At 36.3% G+C, this 21,027-nt stretch overlaps 1 protein-coding gene and 1 long non-coding RNA gene across 2 annotated transcripts; one reads left to right on the top strand and one right to left on the bottom strand.

Annotated features, from left to right (window-relative positions):
* Nucleotides 1–7,405: 7,405 nt before the first annotated feature.
* Nucleotides 7,406–8,343, bottom strand: LOC141542766 (olfactory receptor 6C2-like). Its single transcript, XM_074267350.1, is given in 2 exon segments — nt 7,406–8,220; nt 8,223–8,343. Coding segments are annotated over 2 exon segments (936 nt in total).
* Nucleotides 8,344–13,893: 5,550 nt separating this feature from the next.
* Nucleotides 13,894–20,048, top strand: LOC141544205 (uncharacterized). Its single transcript, XR_012482555.1, has 2 exons — nt 13,894–14,400; nt 14,671–20,048. It is a non-coding gene; the product is annotated as an uncharacterized LOC141544205 (long non-coding RNA).
* Nucleotides 20,049–21,027: the final 979 nt, after the last annotated feature.

Consider the following 21,027-nt stretch of genomic DNA (forward strand, 5'->3'; position numbering starts at 1 on the left):
CTCGTTCTTTATGCCAAAGTCATGGACCCATTTTGATGTTATCTTAGTATGTGGTGTTAAGTGTGGGTCCATGCCTAATTTCTGCCATACTAATTTCCAATTTTTCCAGCAGTTTTTGTCAAATAATGAATTCTTATCCCAAAAGTTGGGATCTTTGAGTTTGTCAAAGATTAGATTGCTATTTTTATTCACTATCTTGCCCTGTGAACCTAACCTATTCCATTGATCAACTATTCTATTTTTTAGCCAATACCAAATGGTTTTGGTGACTGCTGTTTTATAATATATAGTTCTAGATCAAGTACAGCTAGACCACCTTCATTTGATTTTTTTTTCATTAATTCCCTTGAAATTCTCAACCTTTTGTTCTTCCATATGAATTTTGTTGTTATTTTTCTAGGTCATTAAAATAGTTTCTTGGAAGTCTGATTGGTATAGCACTAAATAAATAGATTATTTTAGGGAGTACTTTCATCTTTATTATATTCGCTTGGATTATCCAAGAGCACTTAATATTTTTCCAATTATTTAAATCTGACTTTATTTTTGTGGCAAATGTTTTGTAATTTTGCTCATATAATTACTGACTTTCCTTTGGTAGATAGATTCCCAAATATTTTATACTATTGACAGTTATTTTGAATGGAATTTTTCTTTGTATCTCTTGCTGTTGGATTTTGTTGGTAATGTATAAAAATACTGAGGATTTATGTGGATTTATTTTGTATCCTGTAACTTTGCTAAAGTTATGAATTATTTCTAATAGCTTTTTAGCAGAATCTTTGAGGTTCTCTAAGTATACCATCATATCAATTGCAAAGAGTTTGGTTTCCTAATTACCTACTCTAATTCCTTTAATCTCTTTCTTGACTCTTATTGCTGAGGCTAGAGTTTCTAATAGAATATTGAATAGTAATGGTGATAGTGGGCAACCTTGTTTCACTCCTGATCTTACTGGGAAAGGTTCCAGTTTATCCCCATTACATATTATGCTTACTGACGGTCTTAAATATATGCTCCTGATTATTCTAAGGAATAGTCCATTTATTCCTATAGTCTCAAATGTTTTTAGTAGGAATGGATGTTGGATTTTATCAAATGCTTTTTCTGCATCTATTGAGATGATCATATGGTTTTTATTAATTTGATTATTAATATGGTCAATTATATTATTAGTTTTCCTAATATTAAACCATCCCTGCATTCCTGGTATAAATCCTACTTGATCATAGTGTATTATCCTGGGGATGATTTTTTAAAGTCTTTTTGCTAATATCTCATTTAAGATTTTAGCATCAATATTCATTAAGGAGATTGATCTATAGTTTTCTTTCTCTGTTTTCAACCTACCTGGTTTAGGTATCAGTACCATGTCTGTGTCATAAAAGGAGTTTGGTAGGACTCCTTCATCCTCTATTTTTCAAATAGTTTATATAACATTGGGGCTAATTGTTCTTTAAATGTTTGGTAGAATTCACATGTAAATCCATCTGGTCCTGGGGATTTTTTCTTAGGGAGTTGGTTAATAGCTTGTTCTATTTCTTTTTTTGAAATGGGACTATTGAGACTATTTACTTTTTCCTCTGTTAATGTGGGGAAGGTATATTTTTGAAGGTATTCTTACATTTCATTTAAGTTATCAAATTTATTGGCATAAAGTTGGGCAAAGTAGCTTCTTACTATTGTTCTAATTTCCTCTTCATTAGTGGCAAGTTCTCCTTTTTCATTTTTAAAACTAACAATTTGCTTTTCCTCTTTCCTTTTTAAAATCAGATTTACTAAGGGTTTATCTATTTTGTTTGTTTTTTCATAGAACCAACTCTTAGTTTTATTAATTAATTGAATAGTTTTGTTACTTTCAATTTTATTAATCTCTCCTTTTATTTTTAGAATTTCAAGTTTCGTGTTTGGGGGTTTTTAATTTGTTCCTTTTTTATTTAGCATTTTTAATAATTTAATAAGGAAACAACATATTGTAGGATTCTGACTTTTAATCTAGTCTGCTAACTGCTTCTTCTTTATGGGGGAGTTTATCCCATTCACATTTTTCATTAAAATGACTAATTCTATAATGCTTGCCATCACGTTAACCCCTGCTTATGCTTTTCTCCTTTCCTTCTCCCTTCCCCCCCTCCCCAGTATTAAACTTGTGAGCATCACTTGCTTTTCACAGCCCTCACTTTTTAGTATCCCTCCTCCATCTTCGAATTCCTCCTCCTATTTTTACCCTTTTCCTCACAATTTCTGTATTCCCTTCCCCTTAGCTTATTCCTTCCCTTTTCACTTTTCCCCTCCCACTTTTCAGTGAAGTGGATGGAGTTTCACCAAAAATCAAATATGTCTATATTTTTCACTTTAAGCCAATTCTAATGAGAATATGATACACACTATGTTCATCCCCCTCCATTCTTTCTCTAAGATATAATTACGTTATCTTTGCCTTTTTGTGAGATGTAGTACCACCACTTTACCCTTTTTTATGATATAATTTCCTTTCCACCTCTAGTTTCTAGAACAAATTATACATGTGTTCTTTATATATCTTTATGGCAGAAATATAGTTCTCAAGATTTCTTTTTACCTTTTTAGAAATCTCTTGAGTTCTGTATTTGAAGATCAAACTTTTTGTTTAGATTCCTTTTTTTCATCAAGAATAGATGGAATTCATTTATTTTGTTAAATAAAGATGCTCATTTTTGCTGGGTAAGTTATTCTTGGCTGCATACCAAGTTCCTCAGCCTTTTGGAATATCATATTCCAGTCCCTTCGTTGCTTTAATGTGGATGCTGCTAGATCCTGGGTAATCCTTATTGTGGCTCCTCCATATCTGAACTGATTTTTTTCTAGCAGCTTGCAATATTTTTTTCCTTTGTCTGATGGTTCTTGAACTTGGTCACTATATTTCTTGGTGTTTTGATTTTAGGGTCCCTTTCAGTAACTGATTGATGAATTTTTTCAATGTCTATTTTACCTTCTGTTTCTAAAACATCTGGGCAGTTCTCTTTGATAATCTCCTGGAAAATAGTGTCCAGGTTCTTTTTTTTCTCATATTTTTCAGGGAGTCCAATTATTTTCAAATTGTCTCTCCTGGATCTATTTTCCAGGTCTGTTGTCTTTCTAATAAGGTACTTGACATTCTTTTCAATTGTTTCATTTTTCTGTTTTTGCTTGACTGATTCTTGGTGTCTGCTCCAGTAATTCACTTCTATTTGTTTGATTCTGATTTTCAATGATGTATTTTCTTCACTCACCTTTTTTATATCTTTTTGTAATTGTCCAAGTAAGTTTTTAAGTGAATTTTTTTCCATTTTGCCAATTTTATTTTTTAGAGAGCTGTTTTCTTTTTCTAACTCACTAATCCTGTTTTCCTTAGAATTGTTTATCTTTTTGAATTCACTAATTTTGTTTTTCAATGATTTGATTTCTTTATCCACTCTGTCTTTAAATGTGTGGGATGACTTCTCCAGACTCTCTTGCCACGCTTCCCTTTCCTTTTCCAATTTCTCTTCCAGCTCTCTTGTGACAGCCTTTTTGATTTCTTCTATGACAGTTTTGTGTATTGAGGAGCAGATCATATCCCCCCTTTGGGGATTCCTCTGGAGACAGTCTGCTTTTAGTCTCCTTAGGGTTTGAAGTCTGCTCTCTATCCATACAGAAGCTATCAATGGTTAGAGCCCTTTTAAAATTTTTGTTAATTTTGTCAGAGCAGAATCAAAGAGAACAAATTAATAAGGAAAACAATTGGTCTGCTTGGGGGGGGATGGGGCTGGATGGTCCTACTGGGCTTCCTCTACAGACTGCATGAGATAGCAGGGAGGCACTAACAGGACAGCAATGGCTTTGCTGCGCCTGTGCTCTGAGACTCTGAGGCTCTAAGAACGTGCTGAGTTACTCCTGGTGGGGGTGGGGATGGGGGTGTTGGGGGTGGCCAGTGCCTGAGAAATGCTAGTTTTTCAGGTTTTTTTCATTACCTCCTGTGTTTACAGCTTCTCTGCTGATCCTGGCTTGCTCCCAAGACAGAATATCCACACTGGGGTAAAGTTTGTTCTGCAGAAACGGCAGCTATCGCATCCCTCCCCGCTCTGGTCTGAGCAGTGTGATCTGCCTTGTTCCCACTACTTGACCTCAGCCTGCTTCTGATCTGTTCCTCCCCTAAGCAAAAACAAATCTTTTCTGGTGAATTTCAAGGATTTCTTCTGTTGGTAGTTATTTGTGGTTTTTTTTTTTTTTCCAGTCAAACATTAATTCCCAAGGCTTATCATGAAACAAATTCTGAGAGAAAACAAGGAGCTCAAGCAGCTGTGTGCCTCCTTTCTGCCATCTTGGCCAGAAGTCCAGGATTCTGAGTCTTAAAGATATATTTTATTTTGAGACTTTGGGTTTTACCTTCCAAGATTTTAAGCCTAAATTCCAACATAACAATTCACACCAAAGGTCCTAGCATTTGAACTTCCATGTATTATAACATAGATCTGTAGGTACTCTGCTATTTTGTATATTCTCTGTCTGAAATTCATAATAGGCCCCAGAAAGCTTATTATTGGGAAGATTTAATCACCATATATAATCTCATCTACCTTAGTAATCTATCACTACCCTCTGCCTTTGACTGGATGGTGAAGCCATGAATTCCAAATGTCCAATTAAGGAGAGAGTTGAGTTCATACATTCCTTTATTTCTCAGTAGACTGTACTACTTTGGGACTTTTCTGACTTACTTCTCCATAATACTCACATGCAGAATACTAGATCTTTTTCCCATTTGATTTTAACTTCCTGTGGGGCAAAATTTGGCTTTCATTTTTATATCTGGATCTTGGTACTCAGTACAGTGCCTGATACACAACAGGCATTTAATAAATGCATATTTCCTACTAAGTACTTTTGAGAATAGATGCTTTATTTGTAGTTGATTTGAAATGTTCAATTGACTTTTTAGAAATGAAGTATGTGAGTGAGAAGGTTGAAAGCAAGTGAAATCCTTGGAAAAAACTGATAGAGCCTGGAGGAGGAAGTTTCAATCATCAAGAAGTTTTAGATAAGACAAAAAAAGAACTGTAAATTTTGGTTCTGTGATTAAGGGGATATTATTTTTTTATTTATATTTTTTTTCACAGTATATATGCACGAGTAATTTTTTTTATAATATTATCCCACTTCCATCAGAATACATCTTCATACAACATTGAAGTGTACAGTGATCTTCTGGTTCTATTCATTTCACTCAGCATCAGTTCATGCAAGTCTCTCCAAGCCTCTCTGTATTCATCCTGCTGGTCATTTCTTACAGAGCAATAATATTCCATAACCTTCATATACCATAATTTACCCAACCATTCTCCAATTGATGGACATCCATTCATCTTCCAGTTTCTAGCCACTACGAAAAGAGCTGCCACAAACATTTTGGAACATACAGATCCCTTTCCCCTCCTCAGTATTTCTTTGGGATATAAGCCCAATAGCAGCAATGCTGGATCAAAGGGTATGCACAGTTTGATAACTTTTTGGGCATAGTTCCAAATTGCTCTCCAGAATGGCTGGATTCTTTCACAACTCCACCAACAATGTATTAGTGTCCCAGTTTTCTCACATCCCCTCCAACATTCATCATTATTTGTTCCTGTCATCTTAGCCAATCTGACAGGTGTGTAGTGGTATCTCAGAGTTGTCTTAATTTGCATTTCTCTGATCAGTAGTGATTTGGAACACTTTTTCATATGAGTGGATATAGTTTCAATTTCATCATCTGAGAATTGTCTGTTCATGTTCTTTGACCATTTATCAATTGGAGAATGGTTTGATTTCTTATAAATTAGGATCAATTCTCTATATATTTTGGAAATGAGACCTTTATCAGAACCTTTAACTTTAAAAAATATTTTCCCAATTTGTTACTTCCCTTCTAATCTTGTTTGCATTAGTATTGTTTGTACAGAAACTTTTTAGTTTGATGTAATCAAAATCTTCTATTTTGTGATCAATAATGATCTCTAGTTCTCCTCTGGTCATAAATTCCTTCCTCCTCCACAGGTCTGAGAGGTAGACTATTCTCTGTTCCTCTAATCTATTTATTATCTCATTCTTTATGCCTAAGTCATGGACCCATTTTGATCTTATCTTGGTATATGGTGTTAAGTGTGGATCCATATCTAATTTCTGCCCTACTAATTTCCAGTTTTCCCAACAGTTTTTTCCAAATAATGACTTTTTATCCCTAATGCTGGTATCTTTGGGTTTGTCAAAGACTAGATTGCTATAGATGTACCCTTTTTTGTCCTTTGTATCTAATCTGTTCCACTGATCGACCGGTCTATTTCTTAGCCAATACCAAATGGTTTTGGTGACAGCTGCTATATAATATAGCTTTAGATCAGGTACACTTAGACCACCTTCATCTGACTTTTTTTTCATTAGTTCTAAGGGGATATTATTAAGAGAATGAATTGGATCACAGAAACTAGAACAAAGAACTCAAAGAATTTGGGTTTTACTTTTTAAAAAAATTTAAAATTAATTTTATAAGTATAATTTTTTTGACAGTACATATGCATGGGTATTTTTTTAACAACATTATCCCTTATATTCATTTTTCCAAATTTTCCCCTCCCTCCCTCTATTCCCTCCCCTAGATGACAGGCAATCCCATACATAGTTAATGTGTTACAGTATAACCTAGGTACAATATATGTGTGTAAAACCAAATTTCTTGTTGCACAGTAAGAATTGGATCCCAAAGATATAAGTAACCTGTGTAGAAAGACAATAGTGCAAACACTTTACACTTAATTTCCAGTGTTCCTTCTCTGGGTGTAGCTGTTTCTGTCCATCTTTGATCAACTGGAAGTGAATTAGATCTTCTTTATGTTGAAGATATCCACTTCAATCAGAATATATCTTCATATAGTATTGTTGTTGAAGTGTATAGTGATCTCCTGGTTCTGCTCATTTCACTCAGCATCAGTTCATGCAAGTCTCGCCAAATCTCTCTGTATTCATCCTGCTGGTCATTTCTTACAGAGCAATAATATTCCATATCATTCATATACCATAATTTACCCAAACATTCTCCAATTGATGAGCATCCATTCATTTTCCAGTTTCTAGGCACTACAAAAAGAGCTGCCACAAACATTTTGGCACATATAGGTCCCTTTCCCTTCTTTAGTATTTCTTTGGTATATAAGCCCAGTAATAGGACTGCTGGATCAAAGGGTATGAAAAGTTTGATAACATTTTGGGTATATTTCCAGATTGCTCTCCAGAATGGTTGGATTATTTCACAACTCCACCAACAATGCATCAGTGTCCCAGTTTTCCCACATCCCTTCCAACATTCATCATTATTTTCTCATGTCCTCTTTGGGTTTTACTTTATTAATATTGCTCCTGAATATCAATTGCCTTATAGCTTTGAAATCAAAGCAATCTTTTTCAATGTATCTTTAAAAGCTTTTATCACTTGTTTATTCCTCAGGGTATAAATACATGGATTCATTATTGGTGCCAATGAGAGTCCAAATACTGCCACTACCTTATTCAAAGCCACCCCTTCTTTTGCAGAAGATTTGATATAGATGAAGATGCAGCATCCATAAGCCAATGAGACAACAATCATATGAGAGGAACAAGTTGAAAAGGCTTTTTTCCTTTGCTCAGCTGAGGGGAAACTCAGAATAGTCCTGCCAATATAGGCATAAGATAGTACCACTAACACTAAGGTGCTGATGAGTGTCAATACAGCAGAGACTAAAATCATCCTTTCTAGGAGCTGTGTATCAGAGCATGCTATCTCCATTAATGGAGTTACTTCACAGTGAAAATGGTCAATGATATTGGAGTCACAAAAATCTAGTTGAAGAGCTAAGCCAAATGGTGGAAGCAGGATGATCAACCCAGACACCCAAGAACCCAAGAGTAGCTGGTTACAGACTCTGTTGTTTATGATAGCTGCATAATGCAAAGGTTTGCAGATAGCCACATAGCGGTCATAAGACATGGCAGCCAAGAGAAAAAACTCTGAAGCAGCAGGAAGGATTACAAAAAATATCTGAGTAAAACATGCATTATAGCTCACAGTATCATCCCCAGTTATCACGGTATACAGGAATCTGGGAACACAGACAGTTGTCAATAGCAATTCTAAGAAGGAAAGATTCCTGAGGAAAAAGTACATGGGGGTTTTAAGGAGGGGATTCACCAGAGTGAGGATGATGATTATAAATTCCCAGTTACAGCCAGCATGTAGGTCAGAAACATAAATACAAAAAGCAGAATCTGCATCTGTGGATCATCTGTTACTCCCCGAAGAATGAATAAAGTTATGCCTGTGTGATTTTTCATTTTTGAATTCTATCTTTCAATAGACCTGAGAGAGAAACAGAAAGAGAGAAATAGAGACACATAGAGAGAGATACACAGAGAGAAACAGAGACACACACAGAGAGAAATAGGGAGACTATGAGATAGAGACAAAGACAGACAGACAGAGAACAAGACAGACAGAGAGAGAGAGAGAGAGAGAGAGAGAGAGAGAGAGAGAGAGAGAGAGAGAAGAGAGAGAGAGAGAGAGAGAGAGAGAGAGAGAGAGAGAGAGAGAGAGAGAGAGAGAGAGAGAGAGAGAAGAAAAAGAGGGAGAGAGAGAAAGAGAGAGAGGGGGAGAGAGAGAGATTGAATAATTAATGGGAAAACATCAGTGCCCATAATTTTTAGCAAAGTAACAAAGAAAGCGGAAGGCCTTTCGGAATCTCTACCTGAACCCATCCACATATGACTCAGTCTATCATGCATTTTCCTCCATCTATGATTATTTATGTGTATTTAATACCTAAAAGCCATGATCTCTTAGTTCCATTCTACTCTTTCTGATTACATGTTTTCTTAAATAAAAATTGTTCACCATGCCCCTGCTTTATAGTAACAGATTAATAATCAGAGGAAATCAGTCTTATGGGTCCGTAATGGGAAGCATAACTATAAAAGAATTGGGTACAAATTTTTTATGGAAAAAGATGTTGATGGAGCAGGTGACAGTGTAACCATAGGTATTAATGTGAAGGGAGTAACTTCCCTATAGAAGGTTAGATCTCCAACAAATTTTGGACTTTGCAGATTGTTTAAGAGAACATTTACCAGAGGTGGACAGTATTAATAGGACTGAGGAAGGAGGGGAACAGATGAACATTATGTTGCTGGAGGAGCACCAAGTGATGTTTGGGGACAGCAGTTGTGCAGGGAAGAAGCATAATTTCCTAGAGAGGAGATAGCCACAGCCAGGGAAGGAGCACACCTTCCACATCCCTCCCAGTTGAAAACTTGAAAGTGCACGGGTTTATTTGCCTTCAGCCCATTTGTTTATAAATAAACCACTTATAGGAGGCATTTCTTCACTCCCAATTGTATTCACAAGGCATGCATAAGCACTCAGATGGTTTGTTTGCAAAATTTCTTCCAATTTCTGTCGTGTGTGAAATGTTTAAATTTTACAAAGGGATATATTACTATTACTATTATCCAGTAGTTGCAGAGGAATTTTTGAAAGTGGAAGTGGGGCATGTATAACTACAATATGGATACTACCATCTATTTTGCTTCTCAAGATTGACCTGAAGATTGGTTATATTTATTTATCCCATATTTTTTAAGGTAACAGTATGTTTAACATTTTCAGTGTAGAGTGAGGGAGGCAACATTCATTGGCAGGAATGGCCTCATAGGAAATGTAAGATTTGGTCCATTAATTCAGGGAGGCAGGGAAGTTGAGGTGGATTTCTTTCTTTTTTCTCTTTCATTCTTTGTAAAAACATATAATTTGTTTATTATCTAGGGTGCTTTTTATTATAGTTTCTTCATTACTACCAATTTAATAATCTCTCCCAGTTATGTTTTCCACATTCAATTTTTGAAAGATTTTGAGTTCCAAGTTTCTCCTGCCCTTATTGTGTAGTTTATACATGCACAATCATTTTAAAGACATTTCCATATTAGTCATTTTGTGAAATAAAAATATGATCAAAAGGGAAGATCCATGAGAAAGAAAAAAAAAAAAAGGGAAATAGCATCTTTCCATCTACATCCTTTCTATGTAATTGTTTCTCAAAAGATAGGATTATTTCTGTAAAGGCTCTGGACATTGGAGAATGTAACTTAAACATTTCTCTTTCCCTACTTAAGAGCTGGATGCTTGCTCGTAACAACAAGATCCTGATGGTATTCCCCCTATATTTCAGGATCCTTGTTGTGATCACTATACATCCTAGGTTGATTTCAGAAAGGAATAGATTGTGTGCTCCATCCCAGTGGTGCACTCCAGTGAGAAGTCACCATAGTCCACCATCAACTATTCCCAGTGATAATTTGCATCTTTGTAAATGTCATCTCCTCTATTCACTTCATTCCTGTGATAGTAAGGTCAAAGGACAAGCAATCTAACTTTCTTTGAGCAGAATCTGAACATATTTTTTCCCACTTATAACTTTATCCTATTTCATAGCCAAAAATATGTTTCTCATCTGCATTCAGTTTTCATGCATGATGTCTTGGCTTAGGCTTCTTGGAAAAACTCAGTTATAAGAATGGATTTTCCTTGATTGCTGCAAAATATTTCCCAAAAAGATCCCTAAGGTAAATTCTGCCTGTATATTGGGAAGTAAAGATGCTTCATCTCAGAATGACCAGTTCACACAGTGCAGAATTCAGTGTTGCAAACATCATTAGAGGCATTAAAGAAAAGTCTTGGTTGCCTGTATATGTGAATCCTCCTTTGTTTAGATTTTATAGAAAAGATTCTATAGAGAGTGATCTTGATCCAGAATTGTTACTTTGTAGGAACTTATCTTTCAGAGAAATTCCCACTACTGACACCTAGGGCCCACTGTGCCACCTTAAACTATTCTTTCTTCCCTCTGAAATATTTACCCTTCCTCCTTCTTTCATGCCCTTCCTTTCATTAACTAACACTGCCAAGGTTGAAAAATTCATGTTTCAATTTTCTTAGGGTTGCTTTCATTTTTCGGTAAGGAAACTCATCCAAAGGAAAATAATCCTCAAAAGGAGGCAGAAATATTATGCAGCACATGTTAAAAAAGAAAGTTCACTCAGGTAATTCACCTATGTATGGATGAGAGTCAACATTCATGAAAATTAGGTCATCAGAGCAAGAGATACTAGATTCCATTCTGGACAATCCATGGAACTTGCTGGATTTAAAAAATATACTTTTTTTTTTAGTGTTAAGCCCACAATTCTTTTTTTTCCTTCTTGGAATTGGTTGATGATCTGTGTGATGATACAACAAAAGGGATTTGGGAATAGTACTCTGACTCCTGAGATTTGGTCATTCTACCTGATTATTTTATTACATACCCTGTTTTCAGGAAGCATGGGCTCTTCTGTTTCATTTTTGTGGACATTTCTTTTGCCTATAGTAATAAGTATCATCCTTTACATAAGTATATCCTTTACGAGCATTTTGTCTATTTTTTGATATTGCCGCCATTCAATATCTCTCTACATGAGATTCTAAGACCAGACTACAGAAAACTTTCCTCAGGTTGGAGAAGGACTTGATCACAATTCTTTTTCTTTCTATTTTTTGGAAGCAACCATGGTAAAGTGATTTGCCTATCCTCATTCAGCCAGTAAAGGTCTGAGGTTGGCTTTGAATTCAGTTCCTCATGACTCCAGGGCCACTTGGGCTCTATTCACTGTGCCATCTACCCACTCCCATAATATTTTTCCAATTTAAGTCATGATATTCAATAGCTGAACAAGGATTTACCTTCTGTATTTTTTAAAAAAAAATTCATTCTGCATTAAAATAGGTTTCCTCAAGCAATCCCAATAAGTTATATAGATACCCTTTATTTGACTTTTGTAATATATTATCCATCAAGAATCCTGAGGAGTCTTCCCCCTGAGCCTGGAGAAATGGAGATTCATTATTACAGCTATAAAGTGGTTTGGGTCATTTTGGGCTAACTAACCATGTTGTATACTGCAGGATACAATGTTAAAGGCCCCTTCACAAGAAAGGTTTCTTATCCAGGTTGACTGGAACCATGACTATATGAAAAATAAAATATTTACCCGCATCACCAGAGCTTCAAAATACCATTAGAGAGCATCTCTGCCCAAACTATAGCCTCAAAGAGTATTATTTTTTGATCTGCCTACCCATTCTTTTGTAATCCCCATTTCCAAGATGCTAGTAATTTTATATTGTACTCTGTGGACCCTATTGTATTTCTCCTTTCCCCGACTAGTGAATGCCACACCTTCAAAGTTACTTTTCCAACCTTCCTACACTTTTTCTTATCTGAGTCATTTTATAAGCTAGGTATTAGCTAGAAAGGGTATTTTAACTAATTTATACTTTTGTACAGTTAAGAAATTACTTTGTGTATTAATTGTTTCAGGAATGCTTATGTATTTAGTGACTTAGATTGCTCATTTACATGACATTGTGAAATTTTAGTAAATGTTCATCATGACAGTGGGGAGATAGCTTTTGGTGGGATCCTACCATAGACCCATCAAATTTCAAAAAGCACTATGTAATATATATTGGTATTATGCTGGCCTTGGGAAATTACTCTCCCCAAGAGTACATGTCAAGGGTCATATACAAAATAAGAATAGCTTTTCAGAAATGTTTATTTTCTGTCTTAAACATATATTTGATAAATTTCCCCTTATTCTCTTTTTTTCTTGCTTTCCATCAAAGGTCTAATTTCTGGAACTGTTGTATCCCTAAAAAAAGGGAAGGTAGTGATATAGAAAGCCATTATCTAACTTACTTTCCTGCCCATACTACTGCTCTCTGTGAACAATGTTAGTCTAAAAGTCCCTGGAAAGACTAAAAGCTATGCTGATAGGAATTAGTGGAAAATTATATACTTACCTTTGGCCACATAATCTTACAATTCCATGATATCACCCTAACAGGAAGATTGGAGATCACCTAGGTTCTCATATTCTAGAATATAATTCTAGAATAGAATATTTTCTCTCTAGCAAGTGTAAAATCAAGCAATATCAGAGATTTTGTCCTGTTTTAAAGGCAGGAAGTACATCGATATGCTATATGTTGCTGAAAAAACAGAACACATTAGAGAGAGAATGACCTCTCATGTCCTGCTTTTCTTTTGATTTGATCAGACCTGTCTGCATAAGGAGACAGGATTCCCTCCAAACTGTACAACAACTGCAGAGCATATTTGTTTTCTCTATCTAATGTGCTTTAGGTGCTTGGAGACCAACTGAATTCACAAACAAAAAAAATCCCTTGGGAAACCCAAGTTTAAAACTCACTAATGAATCTCTATTGTAATCAACTTGAACAAAAGGCTTAAAACAGGCAGCTCTGGGGCCAGTAGCCATAGAGAATGGAAGCAGGAGAAATAGCATCATACAGACATAAGTTTGCTTTATAGAAGTGAGATAGGTAATGGAGGAAGAGTGACATCCCATTGCTGTTGGCACATTGTCTCAGACAGTGATCTCCATAATTACCAATGAAGAGGAAATTAGAGCAGTAATTAGGAGTTACTTTACCCAACTTTATGCCAATCAATCTACAATCTAATCAAAATAGATGAATATTTACAAAAATATAAATTGCTCAGATTAACAGAAGGGAAAATAAAATAGTTTAATAACTTTTGAACAAATTATCAATGGACTTCTTTTGAAAAAATCTCGAGGGCCAGAAAAATTTACAAATTAATTCAACAAAACCTTTAAAGAACCCTGAATTCCAATGATGTGAAAAATGTGAAAATATAGGTGAACAATGAGCCCTGCTAAATTCCTTTTATGACACAAATATGGTGCTGATTGTCAAGCCAAAAGACAGAAACACAGAGAAAGAAAATTGTCGGGAGCCAAGGGCTTCAGCCCAGGTGTCTCTCCCCCCCTAAGTGGGCCTTACCCTTAGACAAATTGTTCCGAGAATCAGGCCGACCACAGGTGGGCATGATCCTTCCAAGAATCAGCCGACCATAGAATGTTCCAACATTGTGTATGTTCCAACATTGTGTATCCTAACTGCAAAATGTTCCTGTTCATTGAACCAGCCATTCCCATGTTCCTTTCCCAGACCCAACCCTACTTCTCTTTCTCATGCTTTTTGCTATATAGACTGTACCCCTAGAGCAATAAACTGAGACCTTGACAAGGATCTGCTTGGTCTCACTCTTCTTTCTCGCCCGTTCTCTTTCAGGCTGGGTTCTCCTGGGTACCCCACGAATAACTGAGTCCTGCGGGCCGGGACAAATGGCGCCCAATGTGGATTTCGAGGTATGGACCCTTGCCAGACGGACCCCCACCCGAAGAAGTTGTCGCGACCCCTGAGAAGTTGCAAGGACCGCTTTCACCGCTCATGAAAGTCTTCCGTCCTTGGTGAGTAGTTTCGTCCGTCTCATAAGAATGGGCCATAAGTTATTTAAAGAGCAGGTTTTTATAAAAGACCTTACAGCATCCCTCAGAGAAAGAGGAGTTAGAGTAAAGAAAAAAGATTTGGTATAAGTTATCTAAAGAGCAGGTTTTTACAAAAGACCTTAAAGCATCCCTCAGAGAAAGAGAGGTTAGAGTAAAGAAAAAAGATTTAGGTTCTTTTTTTTTTTTTTTTTTTTTTTTTTTTTTTTTTTTTTTTTTTTTTTTTTTTTATAGCTTTCCACTGCACTTTCTTCCCTGCAAACTGTGCTTACAAAGACCATCGTCCTCCCGGCTTCAAGCCCAGTGGCTGCTCCCCCTTCACTGCCTTACAAGGAGGGCCCTGAGGCAATTCCCAGGACAGTTTTTTCTCACTGGGGCTTGATTCATGAAATCCTAGAAGAGGCCCCCAGAGAGTCAGATAAACTGCAGCTCTTACCAGTTGTGGAGTTTTGCCTCCGCCCCTTATCCGGAGCAGGCTCTTTAACCTCTATTCCTTCAGCTGATAAAAATCCTTCCAAACCTCCGTCTATTATAATTAAAATGCCGGATCCCCCAAAAAGAGCTCCACATCCACCACCTCCCATGTTTATCCCAGGACTATTTGGGTACATCAGATTTAAATCTGTATGTAAAAGGTGAAAATAGAGTTTTGTGTTTGTCTATGTGTGTATGTCTGCTTTGGATTGCTTCTGTTCTGTGTTAAAAGTTAACAAGCTAGTAAGAGATAAGAATTCAGCCTCTGTGTTGCAGGCTTAGAAAAATATCAGGCTGAATTGGGGAAATTGGAATTCATTCAGAATAGTAATTCTTTCAGAGTGGTCTTAAATCATGGAATATCTAGGCATTCCCTGTGAAGGCTGAGAAATGCATTAAAATGGGCTTTGAAGTTTAGGGAAGCTCTATTTGGATTCTGGGAGGGAAGAATGTTCAAGGTGAAACAAACTTCTCTCTTGCGGCAGGGGTCCTAGGAAAAGCCTCTAGTTTGCTTTGGTGATTTAAGAGCTTTGTTAAATTTTAAAAACAATGATTAAGAAATTTGGGAATTGATTATTTTAATGTTACTTAATATAAAAATTGTTTGTGATTTTAAACTTTTTAACCTGTTGTGCCAATTTGTAAGTAAAAGAAAAAACTTGACTATTTTAAACTAGTGGGGAAGTTTTCTCTGAAAAACAGATTTTCAAAGTCTGCTAAAGAGGAGCAACAACAATACAATCTTATCTGCTTAATGCCACCTGGGAAGCTTCTTTCTACTAGTGGCCTTGAAGCACTCAGACAAAAGAAAAAGAAAGAAAACTTTTTAAAGCAGCTGTATTAGTTTGATTCAGTATGTTACCTTCTGAAACATGTGGGGTAATTTGTTAACATTGTTATGTTTTATGGAGTTATCTAAGTATTGTAAATATTAAAAGTTCTGAAGGGAGCTGGAGAGGAGAATGCAGATTTATGAAGGATTGATTTATAGGAGTAAATTGGAAACTTGAATGATATCAAGAAGGAATCAGTTGGAAAAAAAAAAAAGAAAGGAAATTAAATGATTGCCTAAATCTTGAGAAGAATTTCTTTGTAGGAAATTGAGTGGGGGGAAGGGCAGCAGTGGAAAGTTGCCTTTGTTTCTGGTTTCCACCAAATTGGTAAAGTTGAGTGTGTGGGGGGGTACAGGCTACTCTCACAAGATGTTAATTGACTGAATATTTGTTTCTTTGAAACATAATGGTTTTTTTGTTTAAAGAATATGATCAGAAGTGTGATATATAGTCTGAATGGGGCTATTTATTAAAAAAAAATGTTTAATTGATGTTTTTAAGAACTTTTCAGATTCTTTTATGTGAAAATAGAAGTTTTAATTAATTGTATTGATGCCATCTATTTAAAGGGACTCCAAGTATAATAGTTTTTGCCTTTGTCCTTTTGAAAATGTTTTTGTTATGGACAATATGTAGTTTGGGATTTTTCTGTGTATTGGGTATTAAAAAAAAAAAGCAAAATGATTGGTATAATATTCAATTTATGGAACATCTACATGGGTACATAAGAATTGTGTGAACATTCTGGGATAATTTTCTTATTGTTAAAAGTCTTACAATATGTAAATGATCTTCTTGTGGCAGGGCGGAAAAAAAAAAGTGACCTTGTCCAAGTCACTATAAGTTTGTTAAATTATTTAGGAGCACAGGGACAGAGAATTTCTTAAGACAAATTGCAATTTATGAAACATGAGGTAAAATATTTAGGCCATTTTATAAGCCTAGGGAAAAAAGAAACTAGATCCTGTATAGGTGGAGGGGATTCTTCAGATTACTAAGCCTAGAACAAAAAAGAGTTTGCAGGGATCTCTAGGATGGGTGGAGTATTGTAGAACCTGGATTGATGAATATGCATTATTAACTAAGCCTTTTTTAACTCACTTGTTGGAAGAGAAGCCTGATATAGTTCAATAGGATTCAAAAGGGGAACAAAGTTTTTAAACGTCAGCCCCTGTTTTACTTTTGCCATCATTGGAAAAGGCTTTTCATTTATATGTAAATACAATAAACAATGTGGCTTTAGGAGTATTAGCACAATTAAGGCGAGGGCAGCCACAGCACTTTTGGTAGAAGAAAAGTGAGAAATTAACCTTTGGGGTAGTTTAATAGTGTGTCCTGCACCAAGTTCAATCAATTCTGAATCAAAGGGGCCAGGAGGTGGCTAACTGATTCAAGGATTTTAAAATATGAAGCAACATTATTAGAAAGAGATGATTTGGTACTCTCACAAGACCATAACTTTAATCCAGCCATGTTCTTATCTGCTTCCCCTGGGGAACATGTGTCCCTTGAACATGATTGTCCAAATGTGATTGATTACCAAACTAAGATTAGGGAAGATTTGTAGGAAGTTCCTTTGTTAAAAGGCACTGAATAGTTCATAGATGGTTCTTCACAAATAGTTAATGGGAAAAGGAAAAAATGGTTATGCTATTGTTAATAGGGAAGATTTGACTCTGGTTCAAGCTGGATTCTTGCCAAAAGAGTGGTCAGCTCAAAATTTGTGAATTATATGCAGTAAATCAAGCCCTAAAATTGCTTGAAGGACTGATTCAAAATATGCTTGGGGAATTGTTCAAATATTTGAGAAATATGGGAAGAAAGGAGAATGGTAAACAGTAAAGGGAAGGGATTGGCACACAGGACATTGGTCACTGAAATTTTGACTAATCTTATGTTACCTAAGAATGCTGCAGTGATTCATGTGCAGGGGCACCAAAGAAGAGATTCATTTGAGATAAGGAGAAACTGCTTTGCAGATGAGGAGGCAATGTGGCCTGGAGAAGAGGAATCTATAAGTACTGAGGAGATAATGGTGCTAATTCTGGCATTTATGCCTCTAATGTCTCCACTTTCCCTTACCTCAGAAGAGAAGCAGGAAATCTAAAGCCTTGGCGCTCAGGAGAATAAAGAGGGGCACTGGCTCCTCCCTAATGGCAGAGAGGTACTGACCACAGCAGGTATGAGACATGTACCCCAACATTTACATCAGGGCAGTCATTGGAATGTCCGAGACCTGTGTGATGTGGTGCTGACTAGGTCTGTGGCACTGGCTTATACACAATAGAAGGCAACTGGTCAGTGGGTGTCCTGTTTGTCAGAGGATGAATAAGGCAGCCCAATGACAAGTCTAAAAGGAAGAAAGCCTCCTGGTATTAGGCCTTTCCAAAGCATACAGGTGGACCTTACCGAGCTGCTGTCAGTGGGGCGTCTCAAATACTTGTTGGTCGTAGTGGACCATCTGACCTTTTGGGTGAAGGCCATTCCCCTTGCCTAGGCAACAGCCTCAGTAATTGTAAAAGTACTTCTTGAGCATATCATTTCAGGGTATGGGATGGTGGAGCAGGCAGATTTAGGCCAAGGCACCTGTTTCACAGCCAAGGTCCTCCAATCTGTGGCCCAAGCTATAGCATACTCCCTCATCATGTAAAGTGGAAAGGATGGATAAGGAAATTAAACAGCAACTGACTGAATTGGCATTAGAGACACAATTGCCCTGGACCAAGTGCCTTCCCCTTGCCTTATTAAGAATTAAAACAAAACCCCTGAAGAGATGTGGAATTGTCACTTTATGAATTATTGTATGGTCACCCTTATCCAAAAGGGATTCAAAATTCTTCCTTGTATCCAATACTTGAAACCAAGGATTTGTTTTTAAAGAAATATATTATGTCTTTACTGTAACATCTGAAAACTTTATAACTAAACAGGCTTATTGCTCAGACTCCTCCCTTAGGATTTCAACAGTGCATGAGTTCTAGCTTGGAGATGGGGTCCTGGTTCGGACATGGAAGGGGGACAAACTGACCCCGAGCTGGAAAGGACTGTTCCAGATCCTCTTGACATCAGATACAGCAGTGCTACACAGGAAAGAGACTGGACTCAGCATACCAGAATTAAAGGACTGGTGGACTCCGAGGGTGTGGACTTCCCAACTGAATGCAGAGAACAAGCTGAGACAAACATTGAAAAGCAACTGATGAATTGTGCATGTAAAATCTTGATAGCGGTATTGAAGCCTCATTATTAGATAAAATGTCTATTACTGACACCTCTCCCTCCTACAAAACATCCTCCATCAATCATAAGAGTTCCTAAAACTTGTACCAATAATATAACTTTTCTTCCTCGGATGAATTGTGTTAGAAAGAAAAGAACCTGGTATGATACCCTACTTGGTGGTGCTGGAACTGGTTTGGGTATAGTTAATTCAATAGACCTTGAGACCTTGGCCAGCAGACTGCGCAGTGCTGGACAAGATGTTTCTCAAGCTTTGACTGTAAATGCTCAATAGTTGCCCACGATGATCCTACCTCACCAAAATACATTAAAATGTCAAGGGCAATTCTTACAAGTTTTTTAATGATAGTATTATTACTAGTTTGGGTTTTACTGGAAATATTAGTAAATTATTTAATTGGACCAAATGCTCTTTACAAAATATGTATACCTTGATACAAAAAGAAAATGCTCAGAGATTGTTGCAATGTGGGATTATATGTTTAATGTAACAGAAGCATGGAAAAAAGAATGACCTGAAAATGAATGCTATGTATACTTCTTTTTGGTGTACTGGAACTATTGTGTATTGTCAAGTTAAGTTATGGGCTGTTATGTGTCAGTTTCATGTGTTACCTTTTGTCTTACCTAATTACTTTGCTTTACCTCATATATATGGAAACTGCATAGATTTGAATAATGCAAATCACATAGCCTAAGACAGGCCTTTCACCAGCCCTTGTGTTATACAATCTTTTGCTTCTAAAGAGGAAAGGGGGAGATGTCGGGAGCCAAGGGCTTCAGCCCAGGTGTCTCTCCCCCTTAAGTGGGCCTTACCCTTAGACAAATTGTTCCGAGAATCAGGCCGACCACAGGTGGACATGATCCTTCCAAGAATCAGCCGACCATAGAATGTTCCAACATTGTGTATGTTCCAACATTGTGTATCCTAACTGCAAAAAGTTCCTGTTCATTGAACCAGCCATTCCCATGTTCCTTTCCCAGACCCAACCCTACTTCTCTTTCTCATGCTTTTTGCTATATAGACTGTACCCCTAGAGCAATAAACTGAGACCTTGACAAGGATCTGCTTAGTCTCACTCTTCTTTCTCACCTGTTCTCTTTCAGGCTGGGTTCTCCTGGGTACCCCACAAATAACTGAGTCCCGCGGGCCGGGACAGAAAATTATAATTTATTTCCTCTTCTGTTAATCTGGTCAATTTATATTTTTGTAGATTTTCCTCCATTTCACTTTGGTTGTCAAATTTATTGGCATAAAGTTGGGCAAAACAACTCCTAATTATTACTCTAATTTCCTCTTCCTTGGTGGAAAGTTCTCCATTTTCATTTTTGAGATTAGCAATTTGATTTTCCTCTTTCCTTTTTCTAATCAAATTAACTAAAAATTTATCAGTTTTATTTATTGATTCAATAGTTTTTTAGTTTCAATTTTATTACTCTCTCCTTTTATTTTTAGAATTTCAAGTTTGGCATTTGATTGGGGGTTTTGGGTTTGTTCTTTTTCTAGCTTTTTTAGTTTCAAAACTAGTTTCATTGATCTTCTATTTCTCTATTTTAGTCAAGTAAGCATCTAGAGATATAAAATTTCCCCTTATTACTGATTTGCCTGCATCCCATGAAGTTTAGTATCTTGTCTTTTTTTTTTTTTTTTTTTTGTTATTCTCTTGGGTGAAGTTATTGATTGTGACTATGATTCGATGTTTTACCCATTCATTCTTTAGAATGAGATTATTTAGTTTCCAATTACTTTTGGGTCTATTCTCCCCTGGCCTTTTATTGAATGTAGTTTTTATGGCATTGTGATGTGAAAAAATGTATTTATTATTTCTGTCTTTCTGCATTTGATTTTGAGGCCTTTATGTCCTAATAAATGGTCAATTTTTTTATAGGTTCCATGAACAGCAGAGAAGAAAGTGTTCATCTTTCTGTCTCCATTTGATTTTCTCCAAAGATCTATCAACTTTTCTAGTATTGCACTTACCTCTTTGAATTCTTTCTTATTTATTTTATGGTTTGATTTATCTAGTTGTGAGAGAGCAAGATT

Source organism: Sminthopsis crassicaudata, chromosome 5 (genome assembly GCF_048593235.1).
Source record: "Sminthopsis crassicaudata isolate SCR6 chromosome 5, ASM4859323v1, whole genome shotgun sequence".
Classification (NCBI taxonomy): domain Eukaryota; kingdom Metazoa; phylum Chordata; class Mammalia; order Dasyuromorphia; family Dasyuridae; genus Sminthopsis; species Sminthopsis crassicaudata.